Source organism: Ursus arctos, unplaced genomic scaffold, assembly GCF_023065955.2.
Source record: "Ursus arctos isolate Adak ecotype North America unplaced genomic scaffold, UrsArc2.0 scaffold_22, whole genome shotgun sequence".
Classification (NCBI taxonomy): domain Eukaryota; kingdom Metazoa; phylum Chordata; class Mammalia; order Carnivora; family Ursidae; genus Ursus; species Ursus arctos.
The window spans coordinates 46,112,550-46,135,637 of NW_026622897.1; the positions used below are offsets into that span (position 1 = coordinate 46,112,550).

The 23,088-nt window shown below is 37.7% G+C and overlaps 1 protein-coding gene across 2 annotated transcripts in view; it reads left to right on the top strand.

Moving 5' to 3' along the window:
* The window catches only part of RAB30 (RAB30, member RAS oncogene family), a 74,536-nt gene extending 69,717 nt beyond the window's left edge, over window positions 1-4,819 (top strand). For both annotated transcript variants that reach the window (XM_026518208.4, XM_026518207.4), the window contains one exon: window positions 2,619-4,819. In XM_026518208.4, the coding sequence (XP_026373993.1) occupies window positions 2,619-2,869 (251 nt within the window). In that variant the 3' untranslated portion in view covers window positions 2,870-4,819. The remainder of the gene's footprint in view (window positions 1-2,618) is intronic.
* The last annotated feature ends 18,269 nt before the right edge of the window (window positions 4,820-23,088 follow it).

Below are 23,088 nucleotides of genomic sequence, written 5' to 3' on the forward strand. Positions count from 1 at the left end.
CTTATTTTACCTGTTCCCCTCTATGTTGTCTCCACTTGCCTTCAGATTATTTTGAAGCAAATCCCAGAGGTTGTATTAATTTATCTTTCAGTAGTTCAATGTATAACTTCAAAAGAGGATTTTTAAAGAAAGAAAAGCTAACCACAAATCCATTTTCACACCTAAAAAAAATAAATTCTTTAATAGCACCCAAAATTTAGACAATGTTCAGAGTTCCTTGATTGACTCAGACATTTTTAAAAAATTTGTTCAAGTCAGAGATCCAAATAAGGCTCATATGTTCTCATTGACTTTTGTGTCTTTTAATTCTCCTTTTGCCTGTAGGTTATCCCTCCATTTTTTCTCCCTTGGAATTTATTTGTTAAAGCATACGTTTATCCTTCCGTGTTTTCAAGTCTGAATTTTGTTACCTCACACCGTAGAATACGTTGACATGTTGCTCCATCACCTGTATTCCCTGCAGGTTTGTAGGTAAATTTAGAGGCCTGCTCAGATTCAGTTTTTTTGTTTTTCTTTTTAGCAAATATACTTCCTAGTTGATATTCTGAGGTACAGTTCTCATAGAACAGCCAAGAAAAATGCTTGATTCCCTTTTTTTTTTAATTTCCCACTTCGTAAAATAATGAGTTGTTTCCCCAGTATCTTCCAGAAGTAACTACTAAAATTTGTTTATATTTTGAATATTATTATAGATTTAAATATATTCAGTATATTCTAGGCCCTTGCAAATATTATTATTGATGGTCCAATTGTTCCAACTCTGAGAGTGGAGCTGCTTCAAATGGTCTCCTGAGTCCTTTAGATATGACCTTTTGGCAATGACCATCGCTTGCTTTCTGGTGTAAGCGTTCCAGGCACAACTTGTGCATTTCCTGCCCCAGACCAGGAATTAGCCATTCCTTCAAGTAGCACTGCTTATTATTAATGCAAAGTTATATTTAGAGGCCACAACCAAGGTGATAGGAATCTTCTCTATTAGTGGGTGGTCATTGCTTTTAGGCATTTCAGTGGACAGAACTAGTGTGTGTGTGTGTGTGTGTGTGTGTGTGTGGTGAATTCTGTAGTGCCCACCTGGGGTTTGTCTATTAGGCTCCACCAAACACTTTGACTCACCAGACTACGATAGGCCACACTTGGCATGACTCTCTCTTAGATGGATACAGGACAGGAAATACGGCTTCATAGCAGGTCAGCATCAGACATTCCTCTTCAGTGGAAGTAATCCTCCATAGCCATCCATGTAGTGGCCCAGGACCTTCCAGGACAGTTGAGGTATAAGGAAAAAGGCTCCTGTCAGACACGTAATGGACCTGCCCTGGCCTAGAAGCCTTAACAGAGGCCAGTCTCTCTTATAACAACTCCATGGACCTAACTTTCAAGGTCTCTTCAAGTGAAGAGTCCCCACACTCAGGGAAGCCCAAAGTTGTGGCTTTCCACTAGAAATTTAGAATTCATGCATAGAATTCCCAGGCCAGATGGAATTTATCAGTCAGGGGTCACTTTTGCCATAAGCTGTGCTGCCGGGTAACACAGTTGACGTGTCACTTTTGTCAGGTTTCCAGGAGAACAGAGGTAGAAAAATTTTTAAAGATGAAATCCACCATGAATTATTCACACGGATACTTCCACTTATAATTCAGGACTGTAAAAATTTTACTTAACCTCATTAATCGTTCTCTATTTCCTTTTTCCCATGCCCGAAATCTCTGACGCAATGACCCTAGCACAATTACTCATTTGCCTTATCCCCTAAAACCCACAGAAGCAGCCTTGGAATAACAATACTCACACTACCACTGACAGGATGATTACTCTAAAGTTCAAGACGTTTTCCTTCAGTTCTTCTTGTACTTAGAGTATATACCACTGAGGACGCATGGTTAAAATAGGAGATCTTCAACTCACTTGGAATAGACCCCTCTCTGTGTAGTTATGCCATTTCATGATAAACAGGTTCATTTGTTTCATTTTGCTTTCCATTGGTAGAGATTGTTTTTTTAATTTAATTTTGTATTATATAGTTATAATTGTATACTTAGGTGAAACATAGGTCTAAGATTCTGAAGTCAAATCTATTGGGACAAGGTATATTTAGAGAGGTCGAGTTTCTGTCCCTCCCTATCTCCTCAACCTTGTTCCTTTCATGGGTAACCATTATTTTTAAAATTAAAATGTTGGCTTATTCTCGCATTAAAAAAATAAAGTTTGTGGGTGTGCATGTATGTATTTTTTTATCCCTTTTTCTTAGACAGTTGTATGTTCTACATCTTTTATCTACTTTGCTTTATTTGCTTAACATCTTTGCGTCTCATTCCATGGCGGTATGTGGAGACATTCCTCATTGCTTTTTACAGAGGCACATAGCTGCATCATGCAGATGTACCATCCTTCATTCAAGCCAGTGGCCAACTGAGGGGCATTTGGGTTGTGCCCCATTCTTTGCCATTACAAATGGCATTGGTATTTTAAAATAAACATTCCAGTAATCACAGCCACATTTGCTTTGCTTTCCTTGCCCATCTCTCCGATTTCACTTCAGATATGAAATTGAATGTTGATGCTTCCGAGCCTGTAAAAAGTCCAGTGATGTTTCCTTCTTTGATTTATCCCTGTTCTAGGCAACAAGATTGATCTGGCTGAAAGGAGAGAGGTCTCCCAGCAGAGAGCTGAAGAATTCTCAGAAGCTCAGGACATGTATTACCTGGAGACCTCAGCCAAGGAGTCAGATAACGTGGAGAAACTATTCCTTGACTTAGCATGTCGCCTCATCAGTGAAGCCAGGCAGAACACACTTGTGAACAATGTATCCTCGCCCTTACCTGGAGAAGGGAAAAGCATCAGCTATTTGACTTGTTGTAATTTCAACTAAAGGCTGAGGCAAGGAGAAGCAAAAGGAATCAGCAGCTGCCCCGATGGGCCCCAAATTGCTGGGGGAGATCTGGGGATGACTGTGGCTCCCGCTCTCAGACCTTCTGACTCCTGTGGGATCCAGAGCTTACAAAGCATGGCAGGCCAAAGGCTTTGTCCACAGGCCAGCATTAGCAGAACATATAATGGTTTCACCCTTTTGCAGTCAGGAGTTGGAGCAAGGAGAAAATTGCACTAGGCGCTCCATGATCTGCAGAGCATGTGGCTTTTGTTCTTTTTTTAAAAAAAGCAAGTAAAAGCGCATTCCTGAACACAGTCCAGGGGGAAATGTACTGTAGGGAGATCCCTCCTGCACGCCAGTGGGTGCATGTGGGGGCTGTGCTTTAGGGCTTCTGGGGGCCCTGGTTTTCTTGTCTACCAGATAAACCAAAACTGGGAAGGCTAAGTCCTGCCTCTATGGTGCGTGTTGATGACTCCATGGAGACTTTGAAAAGTGTTATTCCTCTGGTCCACAGGCACTTTCAAGAACTTCGGGATGTAAAAATGATATGAAACCTTTTCCCATGACCAACAGTAACAATCATTGGTTTAATAATATATATATATATATATATATATAAGCTCCATGACTCCTTTTGGTGCTAATGAATCCGCTCTTTCATAGACCAAACATTTTAGTACATTGATGTCCTTAAATGTATTACATTGAAATAAAAAAAAAATAAGGGAAGTCCATGAATCAGCACTCTTTCTCAAAGTCTCATGACTACCTTTTCTAGGGTGGATTTGTTGGAAAATAAAATACTTTTCCTTTCATGTTCTTTCCCCTCTATCTTTACCATTTTCTTCTATTCTCTCATCTTTCCAGCCCTTTAAGTAAATGGAAACTTTAAAAAAATGAAAAAAAAATGGCTGCTGATATTCTAATGTAAAAGACTAGCTCTGAGACATCATGAGTAGTATGAGAAAACAGACCTGATCTGACCAAAATACTGTGGATTAATGGACTGCGATGCAGAGTTCCAAGCAGAGCACAGTCCTTGATAGCAGGTGACATCTTTTACTTCCTGGTACTATCCATCTTGGACAGACCAAGGCTTAGAATTTTGTACATGTTTTTAGTATGATAAGTTGACAATAGCAACAGTTGAAAAGTCTCATGAACCATTTTTGTATCTTCAGTAACCTTAGAAAAATTCCGCTTGTGGAAGCAGGTGGAGCGGTCATTTGTCACCTCCTTCCTGTGCTAATGTTACTCTCAGACTCACGACCATACACGCTTTCCTATTTCTTTTTCTTTTCCTTTCTCTCCTGGCCTCCCCATTCTTTCCTCTTTTCCTCCCTCCCTTTAGCATGTGTTACTGCAAATCTCCAGTTCAAATGGAGGTGTATATGCCTTTACTTAGCCAATTTTAAAACAAGACTCGAAATGGAAGATGTGCTGCTGAATACATGTTACTAATTTCTTTAGTGCCATACTTTGATGCCTTCCAATTTGTTCACTGATATAAATGCAAATTGGGAAAATAATTAAACTTGTATGCTGTCGATGCTGTCAGATGTTTCTGTAGCTTGCCGCTTGGCATCCCTGAGGGATGAATAATGGAATGAGGGCAGGATATGCAATTGTGTTGTTGTAGATGGTGGCAATCTCGGTTCTGATATGTTGATGTTTGAAAGCTATTTAATTTTAAAGAAATGAGGCTCATAGAGACACAATATCGTTAAAGCATTTCCAGTGTTCCTCTAGCAGATTTCAGAGTGACTCGTCTGTTGTATACAGATTATACATATTGTATAAGGGAATTGATACTTTTGGTTGGCTTCACTGTGTGTGTTCTGATCCTATGGGTGAGGGAAAGAGATCCCAGAAGTTTGAATTGCTTTTATTTTGAATGTGTTTCTACAGGAAAGAAAAATCATTTTAATAAATACCAACCAAAATCAATTATAATAATTGTTGCTTTTCCCTCCCCATTTCTCCATTAAGCCAGCAACTATAAAAGTATTCAGAAAACAAGTTGATCAAGGTGGGCAGAACTTCTCTCTTTTTTTTTTTTTAAGATTTTATTTATTTATTAACAGAGAGAGAGAGAGAGACAGCCAGCGAGAGAGGGAACACAAGCAGGGGGAGTGGGAGAGAAAGAAGCAGGCTCCCAGGGGAGGAGCCTGATGTGGGGCTCCATCCCAGAGCACTGGGATCACGCCCTGAGCCGAAGGCAGACGCTTAACGACTGAGCCACTCAGGTGCCCCAGAACTTCTCTTTTTAAACTGTGAGGACATGTCCATAGGCTTAGATTTATTGTCTTTTATTTAGGGCAAAAAATCCAATATCCTACATCATGACCCAGCTCTGTCTCCACAGCAGCAAGTGTGTTGAAATTAAAACTGCTTTGTGAATGTAGATAGACTGTTAGATTGGACAGATTTGGTCATAGAACAACAGCTTCTAGGATCGCTCTTGCATTCTGAAATTCTTATTCCCTGGGGCTCAGCTGCTTTTGTTTACCCTTGGCCATACTCATAAGGGGATTAGAAAGTTCTGCTCTTGGCCCCTTCCTTCCCTGTTACTCCTCCCAGCCTTTCCATAGCGTGCAGTCACCCATCCATGGCCCGTAAGCAGAAATACATGGAATGTAGAGCTTTTCTCCCTGCCTTAGCTGTGTGAATTCCAGATTAGGCCTTATGGACACTTTTTCATGGATACATCTCTAGTTTCAGAACAATCCCTGACCATATTGTAGGTGCTCAATAAATATTAGTTGAATAAGTGACTTAGTGCCAAGTGGAGCTTTGCCAGTTACCTAGAAACTTCTCAAATAGAACTTGAGAAAGGATACTAAGTAAATGTGGGCATCTTAACCTAGACCAGGAAATAAACTTGCTGGTTTGCTTACTGGTGGTTATTGCCATGGCAACGTTTGCTAAGGTGAGCCTTCTTAAATAAAAATGAATTTTTACTTCATAGTGGATGAAAAAGAAAGTTGCTTTCTCATAATTCAATTTGGCTTGATCTGCCTCACACTATCAGAGTCCGTGTCTGCTTCCATTTTTGGTGTAATCTTCTTTTAATAAAGTTACTAAATATATGGAAAACTTTTCAATTTCCAATGAAAACGCATGTCATAGAGTCAGGTTTGGGAGAATCGTGAAATCATATAGCTCACTGACATTAATGATATTTTATTATGGCTTTGTGTAGACCGTATCCTCAAAGGATTTTGTGCTTTTTCCTTTACCTATACAGGGCTTTTTTTATTTCTTTATATGCTTTTATTTCTATTGTATTAACATTTAATTTTGATTATGCAGATCCAATTGTCCTTTCAGCAGATTAAATTAGGCCATTAGTGTTCCTGGCCTTTCTTTTTTACTATTCTTTCTACTCATTTCATGTTACCATCTCTTCCTTAGTAAAGTGGCAAGAGTGTAACTAGAAATGAAAGTCAAATGGATTGATTTGGCAATGTGTCAATTTCTGAAAGAAGGGTTAAAACCAATGGCCAAAATAATATATTTGGGTTAGGGTTATTTATTTTAAGCAATTTAGATTTGTTGGAGAGAGGAGGCAGAATTTAACAGAGGACTGGATTCTATTCATGAACCTTTGGAGGACACTGGTGACTTCCAGTGTCAGGTCAATGATTTGCCTCATTTATCTTCTCAGCTATTCCATAATTCTTCCAGATTCAGCACCAAATTTCAGTTAATTAGTCATTCTGAATAGATAACAGTTGCAAGTGATTCTGAATTGCTCTTCTGACTAAAGTGAAAACATCTATTTTAATAAACCAAGCCACATAAGATATCATCTTATAACCAGAAAAAAACTTTCATTTTTTCCCCCACATATCAAACCAAAGTTCTGAAGATAGACGTTTTCAATTTCTTTTTTTTTTAATGATGTTTTATTATATTATGTTAGTCACCATACAGTACATCCCCGGTTTCCGATGTAAGGCTCGATGATTCATTAGTTGCGTATAACACCCAGTGCACCATGCAATACGTGCCCTCCTTACTACCCATCACCGGTCTATCCCATTCCCCCACCCCCTCCCCTCTGAGGCCCTCAGTTTGTTTCTCATAGTCCATAGTCTCTCATGTTTCATTCCCCCTTCTGATTACCCCCCCCTTTCTTTATCCCTTTCTTCCCCTACCGATCATCCTAGTTCTTATGTTCCATAGATGAGAGAAATCATGTGATAGTTGTCTTTCTCTGCTTGACTTATTTCACTTAGCATTATCTCCTCCAGTGCAGACGTTTTCAATTTCTTAAGCCTGCACAACTCTGTACATTTCATAGCCATCCATACTTTAGGGAATACTGCCCCTATAGCCTCTGGAAGAGCTCTTTTAGGGTTTGCCCTTTATTTTTTCTAGATTCTTTTTTAACTGCAACTGGTTACTTACATTCCTCAACCAAGGTCCTGACAGATGCATTTTAAAGCAACTATAATACTTTTGAGACTTAACTAGAAATTCAAAAAGAGCAAAAAGGCATGTATGTCATCATTCAGACAAACAGTACTCCACACAAGCAATCTGGTTGAGCACTAATTTTGGGATAAGAGGCGGCTGTGCTCTCTTTTCTTTCTTCTTTTCAAATTTCGTTTCTGTCCCATGAGTGTATTTGTGTTTAAAAGGAAAGCTACCTTCTCTTACATTCATCACACTAGGTAAAAAGCATACTGAATTAAGAAATTATCATCCCTTCAAACAGCTAATTAATATAGTAATCCTGAACAAGAGAGATGACACTTCATCTTCTTTCCTAAGCCTATGATGTTGGAATGTTACAGTCATCTTTGGGAGCTATACTTTGGCATTAAAAACAAATTGAAGCACAACAAAGATGGTGAAGGAATTTAAAATTTATGACATTTGAAGAATATTTGAAGGATTTGGGGAGATTCAGCCTGGGAAAGAGGAACACAATTAGTGAATTAGGGCAAGACTCTGGTTCAAAGGGGTGGAATGAAGTCCACTGATTTAAGGCTATAGGGCTACGGATTTGGGAGAACTTTCTCAAAAAGGTGGGTCACCATGGAAGGAGCTGCCTTAGGTAATAGTGTTTGTCAGGCGGACGCTAGATGATGAGGGAAGGATCTCAGCACTGGCTGGAGGTTCAACTAGATGACCTATTAACCTATGTTGTAGCACTTTGCCTCTCATAACATGTTCAGTTCAATATCTGTTAACCTACAGCTAATGATTTTTTTTTTTTAAAGGCTTTGCTATTCTGCCAACCCTCCTGGAAGGAGGTCGGTTACATGTTATTTGGCTAAGAGACTGGCTTGTCATTGTGCCCTAGGCTGGGATTGCTTTTTCAGTCCATTCACTAATGTCCAGTTGAAATCACAAACTGGCTATTAAGTTAAAAAGAAGAAAAGTATCGTTTTAATAGAAGTTATGTGAAATCATGGAAATTATGTTTTTGATAGGCCATGCTCAGTCGAGTGAATAACTGGTATCCAGGACTTCAGACCAGGCCTTTTTAGTGGAACAGAATCTTCAGTTAAAGATCCCGTAAATGGACCAACATGAAGTTTTGCAGCTTCCATTAGAGATGGGCTGGTGCATTAATGGCACAAAGCAGACGCTAAGATCTATGTTGGCAGAATCTCAAATGACATTTGGTTTGTTGGTTTGATTCTCTTGAAAAAACATATTCTGCAAATTATTTTAATAGAACCAAGGCCAAATTTCTTCATGTAGAAAAAGTAACAAAACATGGGTTTTCAGAAATTGGAGATAAGTATAAGCAACACTTACTAATAAAGCCCATGACCAAATGAATCCACCTGCAAAACAACTCACATCCCTGTTAGGCTGATAGATGGCTTTTCATTAGTCTTTATAATAAGTCAGTGGTCTTGATCAGTATGGTGAGAAACACTTGAGTTTGGGTAAGACTTTCTTTGACTTCTTTACGTAAGAGGTTAGAGCACAAAAGCTAGGCACCTCTTTAATTGACTTAGGTACATGAGACAAATTCTTACTTTCCCACTGAATGAGAGCAGACTTTTTGGAGATGTTGTGTTCTAGTTCCTAATGGAATCCTTGCTGGGTTATAACTCTAACACTTCAAGGAGTAATGTAGGGAGGTGTGGGAAGGGGGAACACCAGGTTAGATGTGAGGAGTCCAATTAGCTGTATCTTTATGCAGAGCACAAATCTCTTGAGCATCAGTTTCCCCATGTATGAGATAGACTCATAATACCTGTCAGGATTCTTGTGAAAATTAGATAAGATAAATTGAAAGTTAGGACAGTGCTCAGTAAACAGTATGCAGTCAAATATCAGTTCTTTTCTCCTTAATTAAGGGCAGACTTTGGATGGTCTGATACAAGTATAGATCCCTAGGACAAAACAAAGAACCCCTCTCAACTTCAAAGAAAAGAGCACCATTTCTGAAAGGGCCTTGAAAGGAAGTCACTTATTTGATCCATCTTTCTGCCTTTGGGCATTGTCACCTGAGAGTCTCTTTATTTCTTTACATATTTCAGGAAAGGTATTCTTGCACTCTTTCCCAATAGGCAATTCCAGCGTTGCAAACTCCTCATTATCAGGAAACTTTATTACTGAAATACCTCACAGTGCAATTTGAACCTCTTTCTTCTTGAGCCCATTCTCCATAGGAAGAAAAATGGGTTGATCCTATCTTCTTTTTAAGGGACCACGTTTGCCATTTATTATTGCCCTTTGCCTCACTTTTTTTCCTTTAACAACAGTCAGAAAAAGCTCATTAAGGTGATAATCATTATTCTCTTGGGGAATGTCAGGCTAGGTATTTATAAACTCTTCGTTTCTTATTAGTATCAGATTTAGATCATAATCTTACTGTTGACTAACTCTTCAATTATCCATGTATTTTTTCCCCTTATATACTTGATAACAACGTGTGCTTCTGAAGAATTATTCTGGTTGTGTGGTTCTTGTTTTCTCCTCTTGATAAAAATAGAGTCATGAATCCTAGTTTTGTCAGCTGCTTTTAGAATTTCACTTCACAGATGACGTATATTTGATGGACGTAATTACCAACACCCAAATTTAGCAGGGTTTTTTTTCCTTTCTACATGTGCACTGTATTCCAAAATAAAAATTGGAGTACCAAATGCCTAATAAAGCAAAAACTCATGTACAGAATAACAAAAGAATCTGGTCTGTTAGGATAATTTATCACTAGTTAGTTGAATGGTCCACAGCTTTGTTTAAGGTTATACAGTTATGCCTGGATTAAATAACAATAGCAAAACTTGATAAGCCCTCTGAAAAACAGCTGCTAAACATATTGCTTTCTGGAATGTAATCATTAGAAGTATTCTCTCATCCTATACAATTGCAGAATGTCAGTGGAAATTTCTTGTAGGCTATTTGACAATGAATGTCAATTGATTTAAAATTTTTTTTAATCCTCTTATCCCTTTAAGGCGTGTTGGGTCTTTCATGTCCCTTTGCGGAAAATTTCAAATGACTGGAATGCTGGCTTCTAATTTCTGCTCACTGAAGTGTCCTCTAGACATACCAGATGGTTGGAGCTCCTTTGATGATATGTAAGGGAGCTACATAAATGTATTTATGTAAATACACTTACATAAATGTAAGTGTGTGAGTAAAGTTGCTGTTTTCAGCAACACACACACACGCACACACACACACTTCCAAAAAAACTCTGCTTAACGTTTCAAATAATAAAGGATTAAGAAGAGATTTTTGATCATCTAAAGGGAAAAAGTTGTGCCCCACATATATTATTACTATACTTTAATGCATGACTTTTAGTGTAGGGGTGAAATAAAATGCAAAATAGATCATTCTGGAGGTCTTCTCAGCAGCTAGTTAAAATATTTAGAGAAGCTGTTTTGTGAAGACTTAGAGAACCCCTGATTTCCCCCCCTTTCCTATCTCTTTCCTTTAAAACATGGACCTCTAACATACACATAGTTTTAACAAACATGTTAATCATCAAATCTTATGAACTCAGTTATTAATATTTGGCTGGTTTTAAGCATAGGCAGGCTCTCAGTAATATCTGAATACACCAGTATATAAAATCTAACCATCTGCTTCAATACAGGTATAATACTTGGTTTTCAATGTTAATATGCAGTACACTGTATTGTCCTATGTGTTCATGTATTTTGTTTGTTTAATAAAAAGCCTGTTAGAAATATAAGCCCATAATGACCTGAATGCACTTAGCTGAAAACATTCTATAGAAAGTTGATTGTATGAAAACTTCAATCAACATTAAAAAGGGGGGATTGGGAACAGGAACGTGAACAAAAAATTCTTTAATGAAGTTGCATCCTTCTTTTTGGAATTAAGATATAATTCACACACAATTCACCCCTTTGAAGTGTTCGATTTGGTGTTTTTAGTATTTTCACAAAGTTGTACAACACTCACCACTAACTCTAGATCATTTTCAGTATCCCAAAAAGAAACTCTGCACTCATTAACAATTACTTCTCCACCCACCTCCCCCAGCATCTGGTAACCACTAACCTACTTTCTCTTTCTGTGGATTTGGCTATCTTGGACATTTCCTATAATTACACAATATGTGTTTTTTTGTGTCTGACTTCTTTCACTTAGCATGTTTCCAAGTTTCATGTTGTACCATGAATTAATATTCTTTTTATGGCTAAATAATATTCCATTGTATGTATATTCCACAATTTACTTGTCCATTCATCAGCTGAGGAACATTTGGGTTGTTTCCCTTTGGGGATTGTTATAAATAATGCTGCTATGGACATTTGTGTACAAGTTTGCCGTGTGGGTATATATTTTCACATCTCTCTTAAAAGCGATTGGTCTAAAAATCATTTGTGTTCACTTAAACAGAACCTCTTAAAATCCCACTTGGAGAATGCAACTTACAATCTTAGGTCAATTGCTGGATCAGGAGACCCCTGAATAATGGCTAACTTCCAAATATATCCATAGGAATCTTTCTATGAGCCTACCATTTATATGTGATAATCAATTTCATGAAGACTGTTTCAGTCTTGTAGAAATTGAGTTGTCATCGCTTAGAGAATTTCTTGTCTTCTGCATTGTTTCAAGGGATAGCTACAAACCATGTTAGAAAGGAGCACTCATTCAATCTTCTAGGATTCAATGAAGGAGCACTTTTAATATATACTTTCCTTTACATATTGACTGTCTTTAAAGTTTGGGTTTTCCATCTTGAAAAAAGATTGTCAAATCACCAAACCACCTGATGTCCATTGTAGCTTAAGTTTTTATTAAGAAATAATTCCTACTGAGAGTAAAAGTAAAAAGAATGTATTTTGTGTGCAAAGGATGAATGTATTAAAAACTTCTTATTTGTAAAAATTTCTTAAAAAGATGAATGGAAATTGCTTTCTCATGTACTTGTATATAAATAAACATTTCCTGTTGCCCACATGTGGAGTATCATATGCCATCAAAGTATGTAAAAGCAAATAAGCGTTAAGTACACGAGTGCCCTCAGCATGAGGTGGGATGTGCTCTGAATTTGGGCACCTGAGTTTGTTTATGCTAACCTTGGACAAGTCGTTTAACATTTTGCATCATAGATTTCTCCTCTGTAAAATAAGGGACTAGATTAAATAATTTTAAGACCTTCTGATTATAATACTAAGTAAGACTACTCTGCTATATTCAGGACGTGAAAGTTACATGCTAATTATTTCTAATGGCGAGAAAGATGCTTTATCTGAAGATATAGTGGAAGGAGTATTACACTGAGAAGCAGGGGACATACGTTCTAGTCCGAGTTCTGACACTGACAAGCTGTGTGACTTTGGGTTAATCATTTAATTTCAAGCCATAATTTTCTCAAGTACAAAATACACACTAGATTAGATATCTTTAAGGTCCCTTCATCTAAAACACATTATATGGTTCTATATTCTTTAGAGATATCACTTAAGATCTTATATTTCACAATTAGGAAGGAAACTACTTACTCATCACTGATAAGGCATTCGTTCATTCACCCGTTTATTTATTCACAATTTACTAGCATATGCTATAGGGCAGGTGCAGGCATGTCTCCCCCACCTGTATTGCAGGAGTCATGGATTTGTTCTTTTTCTTGGAATTCATCCCTTCTCCAATCCTTTCCTCTTAACCCCCTTGTTGGGACACGTACTTGAAAAATGAATGTCTTGGATTAAGAGTGAGTACAGTGGGTCATGGAACATGGTAGAGTTAAGAGGATGATGAAAGAATCAAACCTGATTTTGGGCTCCCTGACAAGTGTTCTGAGCATAGGCAATCTGTAATCTTACTTGACATTATCATTTAGTGTTTATAAAGTATCAGGCTTTACAAAATCACTTACTATAATTTTCTGTTATTGTTTAATTACAGCTTTTGTACAGTTGGTATGAGACTTTTATTTTTGCTATTTTTGCACCTTCATTAAAAAGATGTTTTGTTGTTGAATTTCTCTCCTGAATATACATGCCGTGGTTTTAAGTGTTCTATTATTAATATTAATTTGAACCACATGAGATTTGTTTTTGTAGGTTAAAACCAGTCAGATATGACAATTTCCTATCATTCTGATATGACCTAGTATGCCATAAGCTGCAAAGCTTGAGAGGCAAATACTACTAGCTAGAGGAGAAACTTTGACTCTTATGTGTTCGCATTCTATTTTGTTTTTTCCCACTAAGGAAATTTAGACAAGTTATTTCACCTTGAACATTGTTTTTTTTTTCCATTAATTAAATGGGATAAATTGCAAACTTGAATAGGATTTTAAAATACGTATGCATATACAAATAATCAGACCATTGGAAGTATGAATGAGGTTTATTCTCCAAATATCTAAATGTTTAGATCATTGTGCTTCTCGCTTGGGGAGTGTGATGCTTCAGGTACAGAATTCCTTGGCAAATTAGAAAGTGGTGTTTTGAAAAATCTTGAGGATAACTATCCTTAGTTGACTCAATTATTCCGCATCTGCTAACAGGCAGACTATAAGCTATCTATATACCCCAAAACACATCTGCAGCTGAGAGATGAAACTGGGAGCTATGTTTAAACCACAGTCATGTGCTTGTGCTTTTGGCCAGGTGCTCACCTCTGAATATTTCAATAACTGAAATATCTTATTTCCATTACTTACTTGCAGGAAACCACATGTTATTAACATAAGACATCCTATCTAAATTTTCATATTTGGAATTTATTCAGGTTTCCTAGAAAATAGTTATATTTTCACATCTAGATAAAAATAAGCTTGAAGAAACGGGCTAGTCTGACTTTGATCTTCGAGATGAAACCACAAGAACTAACAACTATTATGTGGCCTGACATTCTACAAAGTTTAGTGATGCTCATATTCACATTTAACCTCATGGCAACCTTGTGAAGTGCTTTCTGCAGCTGGAGTAGAAAGTATGCAAGTTTTGATGGAAGACAAAGGTTAAGACCCTGGTTTGAACATGGGAAGCATTCCAAACAAAAGGAATGAAGAGTACAAAAGCTTTAGGTCAAAGTATCTGTATTACTTGGGGCAAGTTACTGAGCCTCTTTTTATTTTGCTTTCCTCATTAGAAAATGAAGATCTCAATGCTGGCCTTCAATGTGCCAAGAAGTGTTCTAGTCACTGAAACTACAGCAGTGAACAAAATATAAAAACTTACTTTAACGGAAATTACAGCATGGGAAGAATAGAAAATAAAGAAATACATAGTAATATCAAATGGTGATGATTACTGTGAAGAAAATAAACCAGGGCAAGGGAGAGAAGCAGTGATGGTGGCGTGTCACTCTTTTTTACAAGGTAGTTAAGGAGAGGCCTCATCGATAACGTCATTTGAAAATAGAGCTGAAGGAAAAAAGGGAATGGTGTGTCTATTTTGGTGAAAGTGTTCTAGGCAGAGGGAACAGAATGCATAAAGGCCTCACGGTGAGAGAATTCTAGTATGGCTAAAACATAATGAATGAGTGAGGGCCAAGGGGAAATGAAGTTTGAGGGGAGTGGTGATATGGATTATAGCAGCCTTTGGAAGGTTTTGAGTAGAATAGTGATTTGAGTTATACTTTAACAGGATCACACTGCTGCTGTGTTTTGAGCAGATTATAAAAGGGCAAAGGTAGAAGCAAGGAAACCACTTGGAAGACGATTGGTATAACTCAGGTAAAAGAAGGTGACTTGGGCCATAGGAGTAGGCGTGGAGATTGTGGGAAGTGCTCGCTATATTCTAGTTAACTGTTTTCTTCAATTGGGGTATAACTGACATATAACATTCGTTTCAGGTGTATTGTGGTAAAATGAACACCACAATAAGTATAGTTAACATCCTAAACACACATAGTTAATAATTTTTTTGGTCATGATGAGAACTATGTAATTTTTTATTGTAGAAAATATCAAACATAAAGTAGAAGAGTATAATGAACATCCATGTACATACACATCACCTGCCTTCAACAATCATCAGCTCATAGTTAATCTTGTTTCTTCTATATTCCCACTCATTTTCTCCAGTCTATATTATTTTGAGGCAGGGCCTATACATTATATAATTTCATCTAGAAATATTTCCATATGTATCATTAAAATATGTGTTTCAGAAACAATCACAACATCATAATCATATCTAAAAGGTTTTTAAGATTTATTTATTTTAGACAGAGAGAGCAGAGTGAGCGAGCAAGCATGGGCGGGGGGGCAGAGGGAGAAAGAATCCAAGCAGATTCCACACTTAAGTTCAGAGCCCAATGTGGGGCTTAACCTCACAACCCTGAGATCATGACCTGAGCTGAAACCAAGAGTCGGAGGCTCAACAAACTGTGCCACCCAGGCGCCCCAATATCTAAAAAGTTTTAGTTTTTAAAAGTACTTAAACATGGATGCTGTATGTATTTTAAAAATTGAGCTTACAGGTCTTGCTCACGGTTTAAATGTAAATAAAGAAGAGTCAAGCATGACTGTAGAGTTTTTGGCTTAAGCAGCTGGTAGTGTTTCATTGACATTTGCTCACATGGAAAACACTGCAGGAGGAGCAGTTTGGGTGGGTAGGGTGAATGAGGATTTTGGTTCAGGATGTGTTGAGTTTGAGATGTCTATTAGATATCCCAATAAGAGATATTAAGTTGGTAGTTGTAGATTTGGGGAGAGATTAGGCTGGAGATAGAAATTTGGGAGTCAATATGGAGATAGTATTGAAAGCCTTAAACTGACATCATCAAAAAAGTTAGTGTAAGTGAAGAAACCTGAGGACTGAACCCTGGGGCACTTCAACATTTAGTTAGGCATAGGAAAGAACCAACAAGGGAGGTAAAATAGGAAGAAAATGAGGAGCAGTGTTCTGAAAATATTCCAGGGAGCTGTGATCAACTGTGTCAAGTGCTGCTGATCAATTAAGAAAAAGATGAAGAGTAAGAGATGACCATGGATTTAGTAACATGAAATTCACTGGTGACACTATTATTTTAGTGGAGTAATAGGGATGAAAGAATGCCTTGCATGAATTCAGGAGAAATAGAAGACAGGAAAAGGACAGTGACTATGGAATAAACTCTTTTAAGTTTTTGCTGATAAGGGGCATTGAGGAATGTGAGGCCAAATAGTTTTGTTTTTAAAGCAGGATATATTAGTGCTGATGGGAATGATCATGGAATGATTCATGATACAGGAAAGGAAGACAATACCTGGAGTGGTGTCCCTGAGTGCACAAGGGGAAGAAATGACTTTGAGTTATCACAACACACGTCATATAAATGAGCAGGAGGGAAGCAGGGTCTTTGAGCACCCAGGTGTATGAGTGAGACAGTGAGAATGCGAGCTAATATAATATACATGCGTACCTAACACATAGGAAGCATACAGATGTTAGTTCTCTTCACTTTTTTTTTTTTAAAGATTTTATTTGACAGAGAGAGAGAGTGTGCACAAGCAGGGGGAGCGGCAGAGGGAGAGGGAGCAGACTCCCCACTGAGCAGGGAGCCCAACGTGGGACTTGATCCCACGACCCTGAGATCATGACCTAAACTGAAGGCAGATGCTTAATTCACCCAGCCACCCAGGCACCCCTGGTGGCTCTTTTTTTTTTCTTTTTTCTTTTTTTTTAAAGAGTTAATGCTAACAACCTAGAGCCACAGACAGCTGGTTTTACTAATTAATGGGTCATGGGGAACAGAATTAGGTAGCTTTAGGAAACTGTGAAAGGCAAAATGTAGGTGGAATACTGATACATGTGGCATATTGGTTAGGATTACTTGGCTATATATAATTTAAAAAAGAGAGAAAAAACAAGACAGGTTTTCTTTTTCTCATGTGAAAGAAATCTAGAGGTTGGCCACGTGGTACTAATACTATGGTTTCATGGTGTTGTCAGTGGGGTATCTCTCAAATCTGGCCTCTAATTTCAAGATAATTTATGTCCGAGATGCCTGCTAGAGCCCTAGCCTTCATGTCGCTGTCCCAGCAATGAAAAGGAAGGAGGGAGAAGGGCTTGATCCCTTCATTCCATGGAGACTTCTTGGAAGTTCGATGCAACACTTCTATTTATAGGTCTCTGGCCAGAACTTGGACTGCAAGGAAGGCTAAGAAAGAAAGAGTCTTCAACAGAGCATATTGCTCCCTTAGTAAAATACAGGTTTTATTACAAGGGAGGAAGAAGAGAATTGATATCAGGGTAGACCTTAGCACTTGTGGAAAGAGCATGGTTTTATAGATAAAACTCCTGTTTGAACTCTAGTTCTACCATATACTGATTATGACCTTGAACAAGTTATTTTATCCCTGTGCCTCATTTTTCTCTTCTCTAAAACTAAGCCAATACCACCTACCACATATTATTCTGAGGATTAAATGAATAATACAAGTAATGTGCCATAGTGGGTGGCATATTATAGGCACATAATAAATGATACTACCATGAAATAAAAAAATTAGTCAACTAGGAGGCCACTAAGAGATATGGTCTTAATCTTTTCAGGCCACTTTAACAAAATACCATAGATTAAGTGGTGTATAAACACCAAAAACTAAGAATTTTATTTTTAAGTTATCTCTGCAGCTAACATGGGGCTCAAACCCAAAAGAATCGCATGCTCCATCAACCAGGACAGCCAGGTGCTGCAACACCAGAAATTTATTTGTCACAGTTCTGGAGGCTGGGAAATCCAAGGTCAAGGTGCCTGTAGATTCCATGTCTGGTGGGGCCCTGTTTCCTGGTTCATAAATGGCTGTCTTTTTACTGTGGCATGACAGGAGTGAGGGAGCTCTCTCACTCTCCCATTCATGAGATCTCTACTCTCCTGACCTCATCACTTCCCCAAAGCGCCACCTCCAAATACCATCACGTTGGGGATTAGGTTTCAACATATGAATTGAATATTAAGGAGGGCACCTGTTGTAATGAGCACGGGGCGTCACATGCAACTAATGAATCACTGAACACTACATCAAAAACTAAAGATGTACTATATGCTGGCTAACAACATAATTAAAAAAAAGAAATAAAAATATCACATAAATTAAAAAAAAAGGAACCTAATTCAATCTATAGCAGATACTGTAGAGTTCAGGTTGATTGGCTGCTCAGTTACAGGTTTAATGTTAGAGGAACTGTATCAACTTCAAGGAGAGTTGGAACACACCGTCAAAGGCATTTGTTGACTCCAGTTAACTTTATCATATCTATCCAGCTTATTCAAATTAATATCTGTTCAAATACTTTCAATCAATCTCTTCATCTGGTACCAGCCAAACTGCAAGCCCTGAGATAAATAACCTGGTTAAGACCTACAAAAATTGGAGTATTTTGCCAAACACACGTACCTTAAGTTTAGATCTCCAGAGTGGGAAAATGCTTCTCCAGCCACTCATTTTTAGGTTTCTGTTTTAGCCATCTTGGATATCATTAACCTCAACCTTATGTGAATGTGGCCTTTAGCAAGCACGCAAATAAACAAAAACTGAGTTTCCCACCAAGAGAATTTCAACTAAAGAAATTCTGAGGGATAGGTTTCAGACCAAAGGAGAGTGATGGTGCAAGATGTAAGATAAATTAAAGAGCAAAGAGAAAGGTAGATATATAGGTAAATCCAAAAACAAAACACAAATAAAGAACTGTAGAAACTAGTATCTGATAGGGTAAAAAACAAAGAATTCAAATTCATGATAAATATAAGAGAAGGGTAAATGGATTGAAAATGACTTAAGGTCTTTGGGAAAGGATTATAAGCATTGATTAGCTTTATACTTTGATAAACTAAGGGTGCATGGTGTAATTCCTAGGTAAAAACAAAAACAAACAGTATTTAATTTCCAAACCTAGGAGAAAGAAAAACAGGAATTATAAAAAACAAAACAAAACAACAAAAACCAATCAGAAAAGAAAGGAGAAGGAAAGAAACAATGAAGGCACGATAAATAGGAAGTATGAAAGAAGACAAACCCAAATATATTTTGGTTACATTGCTAATGGACTAAATGTTCTGTTAGAGGACAAAGATTCTCAAACTGGACAACAGAAAACCCAGCTAAGAGTTTTATAGGAAACACATCTAAGCCGTAAAGATACTGAAAGATCAAAAAGAAATGGAAAACAAACAAAACCCCAAAACCTTTTGCAAATACTAACCAAAACAAAGCTAATGTAGTATTGTAATAACAAGTGGATATTAGCACATTAAAGCATTCATGGTGGGGCACCTGGGTGGCTATCCATAGAGTATGCAATGATGATCTAGGGGTCATGGGTTCAAGTCCCATATTGGGTGTAGAGATTACTTAAAAAAAAAAAAAGCATTCATGGTGATGAGATGAGCTTTTCAAGATGGACTTTTCAGTCTATCGGGAAGATACAAAATTGAATTTGTGCCTAATAATGCAATCTCAAAAAAAAAAAACCCACTAAAATGCAAAACACATTCACATAGAGGGAGATTTAAAAATACCTCCTTTGATAATTGCTAGAATGGGGGAAAAATCAGTACAAATAATCTGAACACGATTAACATATCTAATATATACATAAAAAATACTGTGTCCAGTAACTGCAGAATGCATGTTCTCAAGCATACATGGAAACTTCACAAAAACTGACTATAGATGGGGCCACAAAACAACTCTCAACAAATTTCAAAGGACTGAAATAATATAGAGTAAGTTTTCTGACCACAATGTAATTTAGGTAGAAGTCATTCATAAAGAGATAACTAGAAAAAGAACCTTATGCTTGAAAACTAAAACACACATTTGTAAAAAAACTCATGGGTCAAAGAAACCACATGGAAATTATTAAACATTTTGAACTGAATGATAACAAAAATACTAACATACAAGTGTGATCTCAGGGGAAAGTCTAGATAGAGAGACTTTGGATTAAACAGGCTATGGGTGGTAACTGTAGATTAAGTGGATGAATTCAACCACAGAGTACATGTAGAAGGGCCAATAATAGAACACTGACAGGCACCATCTTTTAAAGTGTAGGCAAATAAAAAGGCAAAGACAATAAGGGGAGATGATCAGACAATACTTTTGAGACCCAAGTGTACAGGGTTCCTGCCAAAGTACCCATGCTTCAGAGGACTGGTGCTTTAGAGTGCCTTCCAAGATTTTCTAAGTTCTCCAGTTCCTGGGACTAAGCAAGGCAACCTAAACCCAGATCTGGTCCCACATGGGATCTTGTTGCTGGAAGTACCTCTTAAAATTCTCTAAGTTTCACTTTGGTGCCTGGCATAGGCACCATTTCTCCCCTTTGAGGTATTCTCTAACCCTCTAACTCGTGCTGGGTGTGGAGCACATGCCCTGAGCTCTGGGTCTTGCACCTATGGAACTACCCTGGGTCTGAACAGTAGGCCATTCCTGCTGACTGAAGCAGTATTTCTTTCCCATGACAGTATGTAATTGAGCTGCAAGAATGGTGCTTTAAGTGATTCTCCTATTGGACAAATGAATTCCAGGTTCTGGACTACCAAATGTCACCACTGACCCTTAGGATTGAGCTGTGTGTGTGTGGGCCCATGCACTGGCTCTCACCGGTCTGGCCTGTTCCAACTATGGTGCTGTCTCTGGTCTGTAAACCCCAAGCTTGTGAGGGTGGTGGCAGTTGTTCTTTACCCTGTTCACTTCCTGCCATTGGACCTAGGGAGATCACCTTATCCCTTTGCAGGTTCTGCACCTTGTCAGGCCAGGCCCATCTCATCTGAGGCTTTTTAAGACTGTTGCTCCACAATGGCAATTGTCCCTTCTAATCAGTGTCCTCTCCTGTTTCAATTGATAATGACACTGCTCTCCAGGTTTGGATTTAAGCCATGCTGATGAAGGAATGGGTGTTCCTTGCACAAATGAAACCAACTCTTGCTCCACCCTTGGGCCTCTTGCCTATTATTCCTGGGTGTGACCAAGAGATCACGGTCTAGGAATGCAGTAATTACAGCCTAAAAAGTTCAAGAGAAGACATGGTTGGAATATGTGTTCTATGTTTATGCTATATAAGTCCAAATGGTAAATATGACCAGAAAATGAATACTGCATATTCTGGGTGAGATGTGCATTTTTGGTAATCATCAATGAGGCATGGTAACGACCTTTGATAGAGTCACTAAAAGCCAGTATTCAGTGACACAATGGATGCAACATCATTAAGTAATGACATAATCAGCATTAAATAGATGGTATTAGGGAACTGTAGAGGCAAGATCCATACAGTTCAATACAAACACGTTCTTAAGAGTCAGCACTGTGAATAACTGCATTACTATTCTTTTATTGCAGTGGGAGATATGAAATTAGCCAGGAATGGCTCCTGACAATAAGGATGATGAAAAGATGGGGCCTATATACTATGAAGAATCTTCACACGCACTGACTGAGCAATAAACTTGTACTCTTTCTCTATCCAGTATTCTAAATCTTTATTGACAAAACACTCTATCTTACGTGGGCTCATGAATTTTGTAATCCAGTTTAAAATCAAATTGTTATATAGACAAATGCCTTGCAAAAAAATATCTGCCCTGTAGGCAGCACTGATCAAAGAGGAGCAGAAACTAGGCAAAACCGGAAACTAGGAGAATAATAACTTGGAAAAGGAAGAAGTGCAAAGAGATCAAGTAACATAAGAAATGACAAATCCATTGGATTTCAGGGTTAGAAAACCACTGACATTATATACACCGGAGGTGGGAAAGACAGATTGCAGCAGGTTGAACGGTGAATGCTGTATAAGTTGACAGCTACTATTTTTTAAAGGAGACTGGCTGTGAACAAGAGTAACTAGCAGGGATGTAGCAAGGAGTATTATACAGAGTATTAAAAAGAATGAGTGCAACTGAATAAAAAAAAAGTACTTTTACAATAGTGAGATCTGGTAGGCAACAAATGAACCAAGCAATCTAATGTAGTATCACTAACATACAGTGACCCTGTCTCCTAATATGATTTGATATGAAATACACAACATAACTCAGGAAATATCTCTGCCGAAACCCGGAAACTAATCAAGTCTTCAGGCTTTTCTTATAGGAAATACTGGGGGACAGAGTCAAGATACTGATACTATAAAGAAGAAAACATACAAATCTAAGAAGTGGGACATTCTATAAAATAATGGTCTGATTTCTTAAAAAAAGTCAATGTGGTGAAAAATAAAAGGTAAAGTTCTAGGGAAAAAAACAACAACCAAGAAACACAATGAAACACCATGGATGAAACTTACAGAAATCCTGGTTAAACATCATCAATTATTAGATGATCTAGGGCAAGTAGAAAAACTTGAATATGGACTGAATATTAGATGACATTGGACAATTACTGTTATTTTTCTTTGGTATTATAATGATATTGCAGTTACGTAGAAGAAAAAGTCCTCACTTTAAAGAAACTCAGGGTAAAGTATTTGGGAGTGAAATGTCATATCTGTAGCTTATCTTCAAACAGTTCATCAAAAACAACTATATATCTATACAGATACAGTAAAAGCAAATACACACATACACAAAAGGCAAAGTGTTAAAAATGATTCAATCTAAGTGGTATGTGTAGATGTTATATCATTTTACTATTCTTCCAAATTTTCTGTATTTGTAAATTTTCAAAATAAAAAGTTGGGGGGGGGAGAGCCAAAAGTCAGTAGTAAGAAAGCAAAGATGGGTGTAATAACAGCCCAAAAGAAAGATTAGCACTAAATAGAAGGTGTGCATCACTTTCTGAGAATAAAGAAGCTGTGGACGAGTACAGACAAGTG